General features: G+C 44.6%; 1 protein-coding gene across 3 annotated transcripts in view; it reads left to right on the top strand.

The window, feature by feature from the left end:
* The window catches only part of LOC111857809 (transmembrane protein 132C), a 200,220-nt gene that overhangs the window by 49,725 nt on the left and 133,716 nt on the right, over positions 1–16,779 (top strand). For all 3 annotated transcript variants that reach the window (XM_023838982.2, XM_023838983.2, XM_072709118.1), the window contains one exon: positions 13,265–14,147. In XM_023838982.2, coding sequence (XP_023694750.2) covers positions 13,265–14,147 — 883 coding nt within the window. The remainder of the gene's footprint in view (positions 1–13,264; positions 14,148–16,779) is intronic.

Genomic DNA, 16,779 nt, shown 5'->3' with positions numbered 1-16,779 from the left:
GGCAGTAGTCTATGCTAAACATGGGAAGAGCCCACAGACACTGCACACATGCAGCCGAGGCAGTGCTCCATGCTAAACCCAGGGAGAGCACACAGACACTGCACACACATAACTGTGGTGGTATTATAGCAGTATTATTTTGTAGCTAATGAAACCATTGTTAATCACTTCTGCTTGCTGCTGTTGTTTCTATTTGTTGATTAGTCATAGCCTCCTAAAATTATGCTTTTTGGATTACCGTAGAAAAAAGTGAAAGATGTGATAAATGAAAGAGTTGCTTTGTTGTGGGTTGTATTGTGCTGCGTTTTGACACCATACTAAGGTATAAGAATGAGCGGGATCCCCTAGATGGTATATATGCACCATCTGTTATGATACTTTGAAGTATGTTGGCGTTGGTGTGAATTAAGTTGGGGTGCTGAGGCCCAGAGCACGGTGCTGCGGTTCCTTTGCCTCTGATCCGTCTGCATGATATGTCGCGGGTATGACACGCGCTCAGTTTTGAGCAATCATTCCAAGTCAGTTTTTTCAATTTCTTTAGATCCCAGCAACACTTCTCTGCATTATAAAGATGAGTATGGTTACCAGTGCTTTTATTTCCTCTGGTAAAACGCTCTGATTATAAGCAGAGTAATGTGACAGAGGGTTTTTGTCAGCATAGGCTTGTCTTACAAATACATCCAGGTGGCCCTGATATACATGTTCAGTAAATTGACTTCTAAAAATGTCTATATTTTTGTTTTGAATCCTCCAATGATTAATTTTCAGCTGCTGTTATCCAAAAAAAAAAAAATCATGTGGGAAGAAAAGCTCATTTTGGCAAATATAAGCTTTCAATAAAGGTTTGTTGTTGCAATGTGAAAACCCAAGAGGAGACACAGTATACAGTGTTGTCTCCTGAGCTTGTTCCTGACCAGTAATTTGATAATCGCACTGATAACTTGCGTGTTGTGGACACAAATCTTCTGGGTGGCAGGTATTTTCCTTAACAACTTCAGCTTTCCACTGTTGGTTTGCAGTGGTAGGACTTATTTAAGGATCTCTATTTGCTGAAATAAATGTTTCTCTTTAACACTTTAACTGAGCATTAATGCAGCTATCTGAGGTACTCGTGGAGATACAGACATATGCTTCATGCTTTGATATTGGTGATGTAGGATGGAATGAGCTGATTAGCAATTTATTTCAAGAAAGGAATGCATGAGGCACAAATATTTTGAATAAAATGTTTATTAAATCATTCCTGATGCCAGGAGTAGGGCTGTCTTCATCTTCTGCTTGGTGTCTGCTGGCAGACTCACATGTTTTCATGTGTGGATTTACGGGCAGACAGACGGCATGACATCTTAGCAGGTAACATCTGAAGACGCTGGGATGAAGGGTCACCCAGGCCTCGCTCACGCTACGCGATGTGTCTGGAATGCGGGCAGAAGCAGCTGGGGCACTGTGGGACCTTGCGGATGGCTAGTGTGACCTCCAGGGCACCTCTGCTGTCAACGGCTTGCAGCGAAGCCGTCGGGAGGGGCTCGAATCACGTCTGCTCCCTCTCGGGGGTGTGAGAGAGTAAGAGCCACAGTACAGGTCTCATAGGGGTGGGGGAATATGCGACTGGCGGCATACAATGGTGACAGCTCACCAGGGAGGTGTGTTGACTCCAGGGTGTGTCTGTTTATTTGCTCTTTATAATATAGCCCTATATATCAGATTTAAAGTTGTATTTCTCATATTTCAGTTATATTTCTGGAGAAGCAATTAAGGCCTTTCTTATGAGGCCTTCAGAAGCTTAAAATACCAGAAATGTCACCTGCTTTCCCACCGATCAAGCAGCTGTGCTTTTCTCCTCTGTTGCGTAAATCTCTGTCGTTAGGATCCGATAATGATGAACGCACAGAGTGTTATTAGGGTTCACTGATTTAATTTATATATCTGTATTCACATTATATATGCTCTGTAATTAGTCCCGAGTGGATTCCAGGTACTGAGTCATCTTAAAACACTGGAAAAGGTAAACTGATAAATTGGCCTCACACAGGTATTGATGGCTGAAGAAAGGGAACAGAGAAGATGCCGTGCATGGCAGGGGAGCGCGGTCACGTCCAGCCGGAACAGGAACGCCCTGCTGACGAGCACCTTGGTGGGGCTGAGGGAAGGTCCTGGTGGGATTTCCAGGTCATGGGCTGCCCACAGTTAACCATTACTTCCTTGACATCCCCTGAGAATTTAATGATGTCTCCATAATAAAGCTAACCTTAAACACTATATTTAAATTGATTCTGTTACAAATCAAGTTTCATCAAGGTGGCAATGTACTGTATCTCTCGCTGGCCGTGTAACTCCAAAAATCCATTATTTTAGATCTGTGAAAAAACTAATTTTCTCAGAGACTACTTTACAAAATAAACCTAAAATAATGTAATGAGACACTCTTCGCACCACAAATAGAAACTTATGTTTACACAGTTATCAGTAAATGGTTTAGTGTTTTAGAAGGACTTGGATTGTTTTCAGTGAGGCAAGTATGTCAGTGTCAACAATATACAAACTAAATTTGCTTTAAATTCACAATTAGCAATCCTGTTGTAAAGTTGTTAAAATTAGCAATTTTAAATAATCCAGATGAAAATCATGAATACAAGTGTTAGCTAGTACAAACATACATACTAGTTAAATAGATGATTTCATAAAACATCTTTTCATTGGTCATTTGGTTGTCAAACGCTATCATTGGGCAGGAGAATGAGCATATTCCAGTTATAGGAAAAAGGTCATCAAAAAGTGGATATACATGGTTTTCACTGGACAGCAATGATATGGTACATTACTGCTTTGTCAAACTGGTTAAAACCAGTTCTCTGATCAATTCGCTGAAAAATCATAGGGCATTTTGACTTGATTACTGTGAATGGCTTAAGTGCATAGCAACTCTGTGTGGAATGGAGACACAGTTAAGTAGTGGTCATCATGTCGGCCTCTGATTCGGTGCTCCCCATCTACACTCAGGTAACCGTAACGAGGACAGAGATAATGAAATCAAATGACAGCTGCTGATTGGCTCAGACAGAGTTGATGAGGATCTCTGCCTTATACTATATAGAATTTATCAAACCATCTTAAAAAGGGAAAATACCATAATATTTCTCTTAAAAAATCATTAAATTAGTTCAAACTGATTAATATTTGAAATGGGAAAAAAGTCTTTTGACAGGTGAAGTAAAACTTCTTGTAAATGAATAGATTTTTCTTGTTAAGCCTCAGTTGTTGAGAGATTTTGATTTCTGTAGCTCCTGGACTGTACTATATATCAAGCGAATGTTCTGCCAGGGCTGTGTGACTGTACCCATGGCCTCTCCAGTGCCAAGTTCACAAGCATTAGATGGAATTAAACAGAATTAAAACATTTAATAACACAACTGAACAATGCTGCAGAAAATCAAGGGGAGACATCCTTAAAATGAGTTTCAAAACTGTGCCAGGAATTAAATTTCGAGTGTTCTCTTTGGTGTTTCAGATATAGGGTGCATCTGCAATCACACAGGCCTACTTATACGGTACATACTGAATTTTGTCAGGAGCCTGCTATTCAACCGTTAATGTGGTATGCACTGTACAGTATGTATGCATGAGAACATTATGCATGCATTGGACACACTGCACTCACCATTGTACCTGACACAGATTTGTTCAAATGACGAAGCTTGACCCTCGCAAAAGTTCAACATTGATTTATACTTAAATTTGTACAGAGACAGCACTTCATCTGCCATTTTGACAAAAATTTCTGAACAAGTGATGGTCTTTGCTGCTCCAGTGGCCTTGTGAAATAGTGTAGTGAAGCACTGCACACTTCAGAATTTGCTGAATGTGGTATGTTATCGAGGTACCATTCACTTGCTGTGTCATTTGTGCTGAGGATTTGGACATATTACTCACGTCACATGCTACATTTTGCCTGCTATATAGCAAATAAGTATGTGTGATGACAGGCTGGGTGACTTTGCAACCTTACAGCGGGTGAGACAGTGGGTCTTATTTGGGGAGATGACTGGTTCATTGACTGAACAAACTGTTTTATGGTCACCTTACAGCCAGACGTTTTTGAGCAGTTTCACACTTGATACAGAGATGTCCACTTACCTCTTGAATTCATATTCAAGGGCTAATTTCAGGTAATTTTTCATACTTTCATATTCAGTTTCACCATGTCTTGTTTATCCTGAAGGACAGCTGAGTCAAGCCCCTTTCCCACAAACTTACTCAATAAAACATCACAGTTCATATGTTGCAACAGCACTTTCGTTTCTTTGGGTGTTAAGCATCATTATCCTTAGAGGCGCAATAAAAAGTTAAGCTTAGTGTCTGTTCATGACACATCTCAAATATAGCTGGTATTAAAGAGGGGATTTCAGTTTTAAATGGCTCTTTCACATTAGGATCTGCTAGAGTCTCCTGCACTATTTGCCATTAAGTTAATGGGTTCTTCAGGAATATTATGGATCCAAAGATATGTTACTGCCTTTCCTTCCTGTTCATCTGATGATAGGTCCACTGTCTCATTCCACTTTTTTCAGTTGCTTGCTAAAGTGCAGTAAATTTCAGTGCTTAACAGCTTTAATACCGAAACGTGATTAATTTCCTACTCTATACGTCTGCTCTTTGTCATGTCAGGCAATGTAACCTCTTTTTGTGATCTGAAGTTATGAAGTGAGAAGGTTTTTAATGTCTGGATGTAACAGGACAGCAGGAAGACAGGTCTGCAGGAGAACATCGTTATCACACATGCCTGATCTTTCAGCCAAAATGGTCCTTGGTAATGGTTTGGTCAATATTGATGAAAGATGTAGAAAATGGAAGACGGGGGGGGGGGGGGGGGTGTTTATCACAAGTGATTTTGGGCCCCAGACCAATCCAGTCATGTGTCCAGAAAGTTTTTAGGGCCCCTGTCAATCAGGGAACCTTAGAATCATGCTAATTCACCTCACTCCCCCCTTTCATGATGCCCCAGATGGAAGAAGTGGAAAATGTGTGCGAATTGTATTCCATTGTATGACTGCAGGGCAAGGGCAATACAAGGTGTTTTACTCGTCCATTTTCAGAATGTGTTTATTAATTAATGGATACATCTATTGAAGAATGGAACAATAAATCCTTATGAATTCAAATTTGATGTGATATATTTAAACATGAGATCCTTATGCAAATATCACACGTTTCTCCATGTCTAAATGTTAGCCGACTCCTGAGCCACCCTGCATGTCTTTTTCTGTTGGTCTATCTTTCTATTGTGTTATATGTGCCAGTGTCTCACACAAGGCTTTTGCTGTTGCTTGAGTGTGGTCTTGACAGTTGCCCCTGCATCACATTGACTGGAAGAATGTGAAGTAGTACCCCTGCCGATTTAAAGTCCCCTTCTTCCTTCCAGCCGAGCTCTGTTCCCACCAGTATAGGTCCCTTGCTTCCTCCCAGCCAAGTTCCATTCCTCCCAGTTTAAAGTCCCTTACTTCCTCCCAGCTGAGTTCCTTTCCCTCCAGTTTAAAGTCCCTCACTTCCAGCCAGTTTAAAGTCCCTCACTTCCTCCCAGCTGTGCTTTGTTCCCGCCAGTTTAAAGTCCCTCACTTCCTCCCAGCTGCGCTTTGTTCCTGCCAGTTTAAAGTCCCTTGCTTCCTCCCAGCCAAGCTCCGTTCCCACCAGTATAAAGTCCCTCACTTTATCCCAGCTGAGCTCCATTCCCACCAGTTTGAAGTCTCTCACTTCCTCCCAGCTGCACTCTGTTCCTGCCAGTTTAAAGTTCCTTGCTTCCTCCCAGCCGAGTTCTGTTCCCATCAGTTTAAAGTCTCTCACTTCCTCCCAGCCGAGCTCCGTTCCTGAAAGTGCTGCCCTCCTAATCTTGTCCTATTTCAAAAGCTTAGATCTGGTTGTAGCTGGAAAATGAGTATCCCACGTCCAATGGGAAAACAGTTGTTGTTTTACCCACTTCCTGATGAATTCTCAGTAGGGTGTCACCTATCTGAATAGCTTTTTTCCCTCCCTTAACACAATGTGATTTAGGCTGGCCTCTTCCAGCGCAGTGCCTGTTATGTGGGAAGTTCACCTGCTGCTTTCTCCCCAGTATGCTCTCCCTTCCGGCACCTTCCAGCGAAGAGTATCAGTCACTACCAGCAGTGTGAGGTCACCAGGAGATAGCTATCACTCGTCATGCGGAGATGATGTACCTGTAAATCTGGCAAGCTGTCATTCACTGAACACCAATGAGCACATAAATCAGGAAGAGTGGGGATCCTTACTGTGATCCTCTTAAAATACTGCAGGTAGTAAATGTAGGCTGCACAAATGGGATTTAGTATCTCTTGTGTACTGTGGCTTTGCTTATGTAGGTAACAAATGCCATTTTTCATGGAATCAGTAGCATACTCCTTCTGATGTATCTGTAAGTGACACGGAGGTGCTTGGTCAGTTACTCCTTTGAATGACATGAAGCTTTTGTCATACAGTGGCCAGTAATCCAGAGACAGACCCTTTGCCATATAATGACATGCGTTTCCCGGAGGTGTTTCTCTTCAGGGTTGGGGTGAGCTGAAGCTTATTCTGGGAAGCGTGTGGGTGAGGTACAACTCACTGGGCACTCTTACATACATTCACTAAGGCTAATTCAGAGTCACTGGTTCAACAGAACAGCGTGTCTTTAGGCTGTGGGAGGGAAGCCACACAAACGCAGGGAGAGTGCAAGAACAGAGCAGGGTCAGGTTTAATGCCACACCACCGGAGGTGTGAGGGAGCAGTGCTGCCAGCCATGCCGCTGTGCCAACCCAACGGCAGGCGAATGATGAAAATGACACCACCACGGCGCTTCGTAAAAATAGTATTTATATCATTTTTATTTACGTGAGTGTGACTCCTCCCATTAGGGTTTTATGCACAGTGCCCAAGCCAAATGCGTGTGAGAATCCAGAGGACGGCAGGGTGACTTAAGGCTTGGCAGGGCTGCCTGCTAAGCTTGTAAATCCTCGCTGGTGCCCTGATGGGTGCCTGCAAGTGTGTTTGTGCAGCAGTTTGTAATTGATGTTTAAAATGTTAAATTAGGCCCGAATCAATTTGCATTACCAGCTAATCAAAGCAGCATATTTTCAGGTTATCAAATGATTTATCCCCTCTCCTCCATGCAGACTCCTCACCCATCGCCCCCCCCCCCCCACACACAGACACACACTGAGGTGTGCAGCCTTCAACAGCACAGATGGGCTCAACCAGCATTGTCTGCATCTGGTTTGGCCTCCCGACGGGAATTCAGGCCCTGTCTCCAGCCCAGTGCCGACGACCTCGTGCCAGATTTGCGACTGTCTGGATGTCTGGCTACACATTTGTACCCAAATCAAAAAATTAAATTTCTAGAGGTGCATGCACACAGAGACAGACAGACAGACAGACACACACACACACACACACACACACACACACATTAGGCATCTATGTCTTTGTAGGGACTCTCCTTTCATTTCCATGGGGAAAACCCAAATCACAACATCACAACCTTAACTCCTACCCAGCCCTAACCTTAACCATAAGTAACCAAACAAAATACGAGACTTTTGCCATCAACAAACCTGGGTTTTATTACATTGTGGGGGACATTTGGTCCCCACAATGTAATATAAACCTAATCCACTCACACACAAACACACACACACACACACACACGCACATGTAGGGTAAACATATCCTTATGGGGACCGCCCATTCATTTCAATGGGAAAAAAGCTAACGCTAACTATGACAACCTTAACCCCTACCCTGCCATAACCATAACCATAAGTAACCTAACAAAATACAAGAGGTTTTGCATTTTTAGTTTTTTCATAGCAGTCACCGATTTTTATAAAATAGATTTTTCCCTAATGGGGACCAGAAAACCGTTCCTCCTAAGGGAAAAAAACCGGATATTTATCACGTTATGGGGACATATGGGGATAGGTAAACCCGCTCGCACACACACACACACACACACACACACACAGAGCACTAAGTAAACTTTAATTTAAATTTGAACATACTCTCTATCATTGCATCTGTGGTACTCACATATTTATTCAGGATTCTTTTGCTGCATTAAAACAAGCAAACCAGGAGAGCTCAGCTTATTTAAGCAGTAAATGAAGGGTCCCTATGTTTTCCATCAGAGTTGTCTACGCTTCATTTCATCATACACCTATCTGTCTCCACCTGACAATGCCATGTCTCCTTCTGTAGCTGTTTCATTTCTCCGTGCCTCTTTCCCAGTTCATTCTTAGCAGCAGTTATACGCTTTTTTATCTCAGCAATTTAATTTACTTTATTTTCTGCGCTATTCCGCCTGTGACAGGTTTGTACATTGGGCTGTCAACACCTGCCAAGGGTTATGTGGAGACAGTGCATCCCAGCCTCTGAAGAAGGTGCCAATTAAAACACCCCGTGCCTCCATCTTCACGATGGAGCGGGAGGCTGCGGCGGTAATGAGAGGGTGAACCGCACAAACAGCCAATAAGGGAGATCCCTTCCTGTGGGGGAGGGGGGTGTGCAGGTAACAGAGGTCAAAGATTTCAGGCACCTTGGGGAAAGTAGCACTCCTGTTTTCTGAGGATTTGTCTGAATGGCTTTTAGAGGGACATTTATGTTGGTTCTGTGTGCAGTAGTCAGGGCGGCTGTGATGGGTCCCAGGGCCCAACCTGGGTCATATCGTATGCCAGCTGGGCCCAGAAAGCCTCTGGCAGCAGAGCGGAGTTGGCGTCTGAGCTGAGGCAGGGGGCAGGGAGCGGCCGTCAGCCGGGGCTCTCACTGGCTGCTCCCGTGTAGGTTGCTTGATTTGTTAGGTATGTTCGAGCTGCTGGGCCACCAGTGGTGAGGTTTTGCGATGCAGTGGGTGATCTGGGGTTCTCCACCTCTGCGTGGTTCTTTGAATGCATGGTGTTGCTGTGCACATCGCGTGGGCGCTCAAATCGGCCCATAAAGCCTCTTCGCCTGCCAGTTGATACAGCACAGCGTTTTTTCGTCTTGGCAAGTAAAGGTGCCATTTCTCTGCCCAGCTGGCATATGACCATCTCTTTGTGTTTTGGATCTGGACCTTCTTGAAAAATTGCCACAGTCCGTAGGTGGAGGTGACATCTTGAGCACCGAGATCAATATTGCAGGCTAAGAGTGCCGGAGTCTGGACCAAGCTTCAGGTTATTTAATTTACGTTCATTAAAGACTTTGCTGATACGCACATGTGAGAAGGTTGTTACAGAATGCAATTACAGAAAGCTCCCCACAGATCTATGGAAAGAAGTCATCTGACAGAAGTGGCTACAAAGCAAAGGCACAATTCCAGATAGGTGGGCGATGTAAAAGCAAAATAATGCTCTCCTGGGTATCAAAGAAAGAGGATGGAGTCCCAGCATTTGCGGTCTGATGGACATATAAATCCAGTGAGACCTTACATTTGTCACATTGATACATAGAGATTGGTCTGGTTTCTGTTCCTGTATCTATTTGTGTTTATTGCTGCCTTTGCCTGGAAGCATTTTTTTATTAGTGATTTGATAACTTTAATATGAATTTTTAATATTAAGTTAATGATTCACCACCCCAGGGTTGGTTGTCTGGTCCCTAGCCTCATGCTACCTGGGCTAAGCTCCAGCCCCCCCCCCCCACCATGACCTTTTCCAGGATTAGTGCTTAAAAGATGAGTAAATATAAATCATACCATTTAGCTTCTCTGGCTGTAACTGTAACTCAGAATGATGTTTTGATACAGAAAAGTCTGTGAAGAAATAGATTTGGATGCAGTATTTGTGTATTATTCAAAAATGTATGTCTATTTAATTATGGATCTATAGTATTCTATTTACATTTCACTTTGTGTTACTTTGTTGCATAAGGTATGTTTATTTCTATTGTTGTTAAGGTTTGCCACAGAGATTATGTAACACTGTTTATCCAAATTTGATGACCAACACCACACGAGTGGGCATTACACACTTATTTAATTTAAAAATAACTTTACATATACAGTAGATGATGAACAGGACTTCTGTGCTATTCATTATTTTAAGGCTTGTAATCTATGATTACTTTAGATCATTAGAATTTGATTGGTTATTTAAGTTGTTATGTCTCCGTGACACTTTGCCCCCTTGACACGGGCCAGTGTCACCCCATAAATCACTGTCTACATCCTAGCCTCAGCCCTCAAGCTCTCATTACACCACATGCCGGGGGGGTGTCAAAGGCAGAGGTGAAAAGTTCAGGTCGAAAAAGTACAAATCCAGACCAAGATTTTGTTTCAACTAACCAGGTGAGTATAAAGAGTCGCAGTCACAGAGTACTCAACTGGTTGGTTGAAATAAAACCTTGGTCTGGATTTGTACTTTCTGGACCTGAATTTCCTACCCCTGGTCAAAGGTTACTCGTGACAAGCATGGTAAGGGGGGCTGATGAATGGCCATGTGATTCAGGGGAGCTGCCCATTACCAGGGTTCCATTGGAGATGGCAGCCCTGCCTCTCTGCTGGGGTCCTGGGACCGTGTCCATGGCCCTGCACTGGGGTGTCAGTCTGCAGTGTGTAAAGGGTGGAGTGGGAGGTCGCTCCTGGATCTGCACTGATCGCTGCAAGATGTCTGGCTCCTCCCATCATGCACGTCCAGGGAGGGCCGTAAATCATGTCCATCGCCCCGGAAGAGTGGCTGCTGGAGCATGTAATGTAAAGTGAGGTGCAGAAATGGGCCGATGATGGGGGGGCAGTGGACCCAGCAGCTTGGGTCTCCAGCAGTACCTGGGACAGCACAAGTATGGGAAGCAATCGTCGTTAAGGTGGCTCTATTCTATTATCAAGCCCCCAGGAAATGCGAGGATACTTTACCGAGGCAAAAGGGCCCCCTTCGATAGCAGGATCAGCGTGCCCCTTCCAGTACCGCTCTGTAAATGGCCCCCAGAGGGACATTTGCTATCTCGTTTCAGCTGCGTACAAAAGCCGTGATTCAGATCGGCATGGTCCTTTCAGTGTCCGCTGCCACGTGAGCCTCGTCTGGACACCTTACCCGACTGGGCATCAATGTGGCCCCCACCTCTCGGCCCTCACCTGACACTCGGGAGTCCGGCAGGGTGGTTGGTGAACCGGCAGCGAAGTGGAACAGGACACGGAACCACAAAACAAACTTTAGTTGAGTGGGTATTTATACAGCGCCAGCGGGCTCTTAGGCAAATTAAATGAATGTGATTTATTCCCGATAAGTCGCTGGGGTGCTGTATCAAATTGCAATAATCGGCCGTATTAAGCAGGTCGGCACATGAGCACTTGCTTAGTATTGTGTTTCTCATCACACCAAATGGGTGATATAGATGTGGGCTTTGACGTAGCCTCACCGAGTGGCTGCATTAAGATAAGCAGCAAGCGCAGTTTAGAGCAATCCGAAGAAGCCCTGAGCCTTGAGTGAGCGCGAAGATGCGTATCGCGGTCGGCGGCTCCACTCGCTCAGCCCGGCTCACTCCCCGCGGGCCGCCACGCCCCTCGCTCCCCTCTCACCGTTTCCCAATCATCATTATATTTTCACACTTGCAAAGCACTGAGAAGGGAGCCTCCCGTCCGAAACGACACAAATAAATGAGCTGCTGTGTTTCACAGTGTCATTGTGGCAGCCTGTTGTTTCCCCTTTGCTGTGTCTGTAAGCGTGTTGGTACTGTAGGTCTGTCTGGGTGTGTGTCTGTCTGTCTGGGTGTGTGTCTGTCTGTCTGGGTGTGTGTCTGTCTGTCTAGGTGTGTGTCTGTCTGTCTGGGTGTGTGTCTGTCTGTCTGGGTGTGTGTCTGTGTGTTTATGTGTCCATGTATGTGTCTGTCTGTCTGGGTGTGTGTCTGTGTGTTTATGTGTCGATGAATGTGTCTGTCTGTGTGGGTGTGTGTCTGTCTGTCTAGGTGTGTGTCTGTCTGTCTGGATGTGTGTCTGTGTGTTTATGTGTCGATGAATGTGTCTGTCTGTGTGGGTGTGTGTCTGCCTGTCTGGGTGTGTGTTTATGTGTCGATGTATGTGTCTGCCTGTCTGGGTGTGTGTCTTTCTGGGTGTGTCTGTCGGCCTGTCTGGATGTGTATCTACCTGTCTGTCTCTGTGTGTGTGGTTGTGTGCCTGTATGTTTGGGTGTGTGTGCGTGTCTGTCTGGGTGTGTGTCTGGGTGTGTGTGTGTGTCTCTCTGTCTAGGTGTTTGAGTGTAGGTGTTTGTGTGTGTGTATCTGCCTGGATGTGTGTCGGTGTGTTTGTGTCCCTGTGTGTTTGTGTGTCTGTCTGTTTGTGTGCGCAGGTGCAGTGGGGGCCAAAATAGTTGGGAAACAGACACTATATATAGTACACCTCCAGACAGCACATAAAGCCCAAGCAAATGAATACTGTGCATTTTCCCAGAATCACCCTCCTGTTCGAGTTCCTTGGAGCCATAGTTGCAAATGAAATAGTTAACGCTTCGCCACCAATTTAGGGCTGTGATGCAAAATGATTTGCTTTAATTTTTTATTTTTTTTTAGCTCGTTGACCTTTTCACTTGAGATAAATTGTTCATTCGAGCTATGGATCATGGTCCTTGATTAGCGTTGCAGTGTTCTTTTTGGTGATGCTCTTATTGATTGGTCTCAATGTTTCACGGATATTTTCAGTGTAACACTTTTTAAACTGAAATCACCAGCAATTAAAATGGTATTTCAAACAAACGCTAGCATCTATTTAAACATCTTTTTAATTCACCAGTTTACCGAGTCAAGTCTGGCTGCTGAGGAGAGGTACTTCATCAATCTTAGGTGACACATTAAACAACAATGTAGTACGATATAGTATTTACATCGTAAGTGACTGAATGTGTTGGACACACTTTCTCCTCTTGTAGAGGTCACCGTCAGCCAGTTGTTCATTTTCTACTCATGTGAATGCAGAAACTGAATCTCATTTTGAATGACATACTAAATGTTCCTATATGTCCTTGGACTGCAGAAGGTTTATGAACATTTGCATTCTTATAGAGTATATAGAAATGCTCAGCGTCAACTAACAAGGGATTATCCAGAAATGCTTGTTTGTGTATGTTTTCCTTCACAGCATAATAAATATGAATGTGCTGAGTGTAGAGCATGTAATGTAAAATCCCGTCATTCTGCCTGTGTCCTAACTGGAATTTTTGATGGACACTGTATTTCTGTATGTCTCCTGCATTGCAGTAGTGCTGTAGACATGCGCGACACGTATGTTCAGGTCTTGTGTTTTCGTCTCTCTGTGTTACAGGGATGGAGTGCCGTGGCTCCTCTGACGGCCAGCAGAAGTTCTCAGCCCTGCCCATCTATCTGCCCGTGACCTACCAGGTGCAGAATGCTGAGTCATTCTTCTTCTTGAAGGAGGCGGGACAGGAAGTGTTGCGGAACGGCAGCCTGCAGAGCCGTGCCGAGCCCTTCTTTGTGCATCTGACCGACGGCAGCATTCCATCAGTCAACTGTAGTTACGGTAATTTGACGGCAGAGGCGTCGGTGCCTCTGGAACTGCTTCAGGCGACCCCACCATTGCTCCCTGGACCCAGACTTGTCACCGCCAATTGGAAGGTACAAGCACACCTAGTGACGCCTCGTGTCACCGTCAAATGGCCACGGATGCAGGTACTATTCTACTTGGCGGGGCGCAGCTGGGATGAAGAGCCTGTTCCTCCTGAGCTGCTGCCCTGTGTGCGTGTTGCCGCCCTTCTGGAAGCTGGGGAAACTGCAGGTAGCTGCCGTCTGGAAGGCAGCCTGGGGATCTGTGTGGTGGAGTTAGAGCTACCGTCTGGGTGGTTCAGCGTCCCACTTGGTCGCAAAAAGGGGACAGGACCAGGGGTGGGTGCCGCAGAACTCTTCTATACCATTCAGCCACTAGAGGGCAGCAATAAGAACTGCGGGACCAAGGAGTTGCCAAGGGCTCGGAATAATGGCCCTAGAAAGGGTGGTGCTACGCTATATAGCCACAGGATTGGCTCGGTGGAGCTCGTGAACAATCCAGAGGAAGCACCCCAGCTGAACAGTCTCATTTTGGATGACAATGTCGAGATTCAGGCCCCAGCCAGACCGGTAAAACAAGGACAGACAGTGACCTTTCAAGTCAATCGGAGGTCTGGGTCCATGGTGGAGCAGTTCATCTTGAGGTGGGTCACCGGAGCAATACATCAGTTCATTTCTTTTCCAGGGCAATTACATTGTGCATCAGACTTTATGTAACACAGTTGATGTTAATATGACTGCATGCTTTTACTGAGGCGGTTCTGCTGCGGTCTGACTGGGCTGGCTGCTCTTTGTAGACTTAAGGTATCCCTGAGATAATTCCTGTAAGACTGTGTGCTGATTGCATGTGGCCATGCACACTTCTGACACCCTGCACTCTCATAGACTACCCAGGGACTGCCAGATAATGTGCAGATATGGTGGTGAAGACGTCCTTTTCGCTGGTCAGAGAGCTTTGGGTTGAGGGACTGAGAACAGCTGCTCCTCCTTCTCCGTCCCCTGGGGGCGTCATGCTCATGCCTGGGGAGCAGGGAGCTTCCGGGTGTGTGATTGGGGTGACCCTTCTCCTCCATGGCCCTCCATGGATTTATTTTATTTCAACCTTGATTTAATCTGCCAAATTATTAATAACAATTTCTTATTTACAACAGCGGCCTGGTAAAACATAGATCCTGTTGGAGAAAAAAAAATGGGGGGATAAGGTCCAAAAATAAGAGGTTAAAACAAAGTAAAAAAAACACGCGTGTACTGACAAATGAGCAACAGACAATGCGACCAGTAGGCGTCATGCTTATGCCCAGGTAGCAGGCAGCTCAGTATCTCCAGCTCTTTCTAACCCCACTTAAGCGCCTTTTAAATATTACACTCAGTTAGCCATCCAGAGCTAGTTTAATGCAATACAGTTTTCAGGTCAGTGTGAGTGAAGCAGGCAAACCAGATGACTGGCGCCATTTGGTCGTTTACGGGGGCCTCTCCTAATCATCGGCGGACTGTTAGCATGGAGATTTCCAATCCACACATGAAGATAATGCTGCTTGTGTCACGATGGGCTTGGATGCATTGTCCAGAAAGTGCTCCACCCCACAGCTTCCTGTTCTGGAAATTAGAATATCATCTGGTTCAGGATGGGGTCGTTTTCTACTCTACAACCAATTTATTGTTTATGACATGTTTGCCAAAGGCGTTATAAAAAACAAACATGCGAAACATCTTTTTAACATCATCATCAGTCAAGTATCAGTATTCAGTGTGTGTTACTCTAACACTGCAAGGTGTCTGTGATAAGCTGCCTACATGAAGGATGACAGTTATCATGCTTTTATACACATATGTCATGCTCACAGGTTTCTGTGCATTTGCAGGCTCTTGAGATAAAATGAGAGCGATTTCAGCTCTATCACACACTGGATAATGTGCATTTTGCCATCCAGCCTTCTCCATCTCCCCAGCGTGTCGCTCACACGAGTGCGCTCAAGAGGCTCGCTGATGCCCAGCTGGTCCCGTTTCGGCATCACGGAGAACGATGATGGTTGGACAGCAGATGTTTTGATGAAGGGGAATGTGAAAAGCCAGACACATACCCACTCAAAGTGTCCTTAATGAGCTCACATTGGCTGCTGCTTAAATAAACTAGACTTTATCCCCTGGTTTCCTCAAAAGGGATTAACCCTAGTCTTGGACTAAATTTGAGTACCAATGGAGATTTACCACTGAAAAGCAAAGCAAGTCTAAGACTACAGTAGGCTTAATCCTTGTCTGCGAAACTGCCCCTATAAGTTTACCTGCTCATAGCTTAAGGTCTACTGGAGGCCATGCTGTTTATTTATTTATTTGTTTGTTTGTTTGTTTGTTTATAATACAATCCATTAAGTGAAATTCATAATGAAGTTAGTGTGACCAGGTAATCGATATCAGGGAGGACACTTTGAGCTACTTTAAAACTGAAAGGCTCCAGTGCTTGGCTAAATAGTTTGGTTATTTTTGTGCTGTGACTGGTTTCCTTGATTGAAAGACTCATCCAGCTGTTTCACATTAACATTAGTGACACATGCATGATTATGGGAGGCTGACCAATCAGCATACAGCAAGAACTCAGTGCTTAAGTGAAATCCAGGTCTATTTTATTGAAATGGTAGTTTACACATCCTGTCCTCCTTCAAATGGAAGTCTATTCAAGTAGACTTTACATGATGGCCAGTGATATCACAGACTAAATGTTAGAAGAGGCAAGAGAAAACAAAAGTCTAGATAGCCAGATGAAATGTCTGTCACAATATGGGTGTAGAGTGCTGTGCCAGATACCAGGGAGAAACATTTCTGAGAGGCCATAGAGGCAGAGACGCTTAAGTCACAGTGACTCACTTTGGCCTGCTTAAAACCGTAAGCATTCTGCAACCCATAATTTTTTCTCATTCAAAGGCCTGAAGCGTGCAGCTTTTCCCCTCATTTCAATTCATGCAATACAGGAAGCATGTTCAATGAACTGAATGGTCATCACTTCTTTCTAGATATTTCGTTAGATGTTTTCAGTCCCTTACGCTGTTGTCTTTGGCCTCTAATTTCCAGTACTGGCTAAGAAGAACTGCAGATTTGGTTCCCAGGGGGCTGTTGATTGTGATCCTTTGTACAGATAAACATTCTCCAGTCTGTCGTCATGGACTGGAAGGTTACCTAGTGATATGCAGGCATGCATATGTACATGTATGATGGTATTGGTGTGTAAAGGGGAAAGAATAATCGTGGTCTAAGTAGCAATTATGTAAAACATTAGCAAAG

The sequence above is a fragment of the Paramormyrops kingsleyae genome, chromosome 2 (genome assembly GCF_048594095.1).
Source record: "Paramormyrops kingsleyae isolate MSU_618 chromosome 2, PKINGS_0.4, whole genome shotgun sequence".
Taxonomy (NCBI): Eukaryota; Metazoa; Chordata; class Actinopteri; order Osteoglossiformes; family Mormyridae; genus Paramormyrops; species Paramormyrops kingsleyae.
The sequence above is the reverse complement of the archived record's forward strand: the minus strand, read 5'-3'. Positions and strand labels throughout refer to the sequence as shown.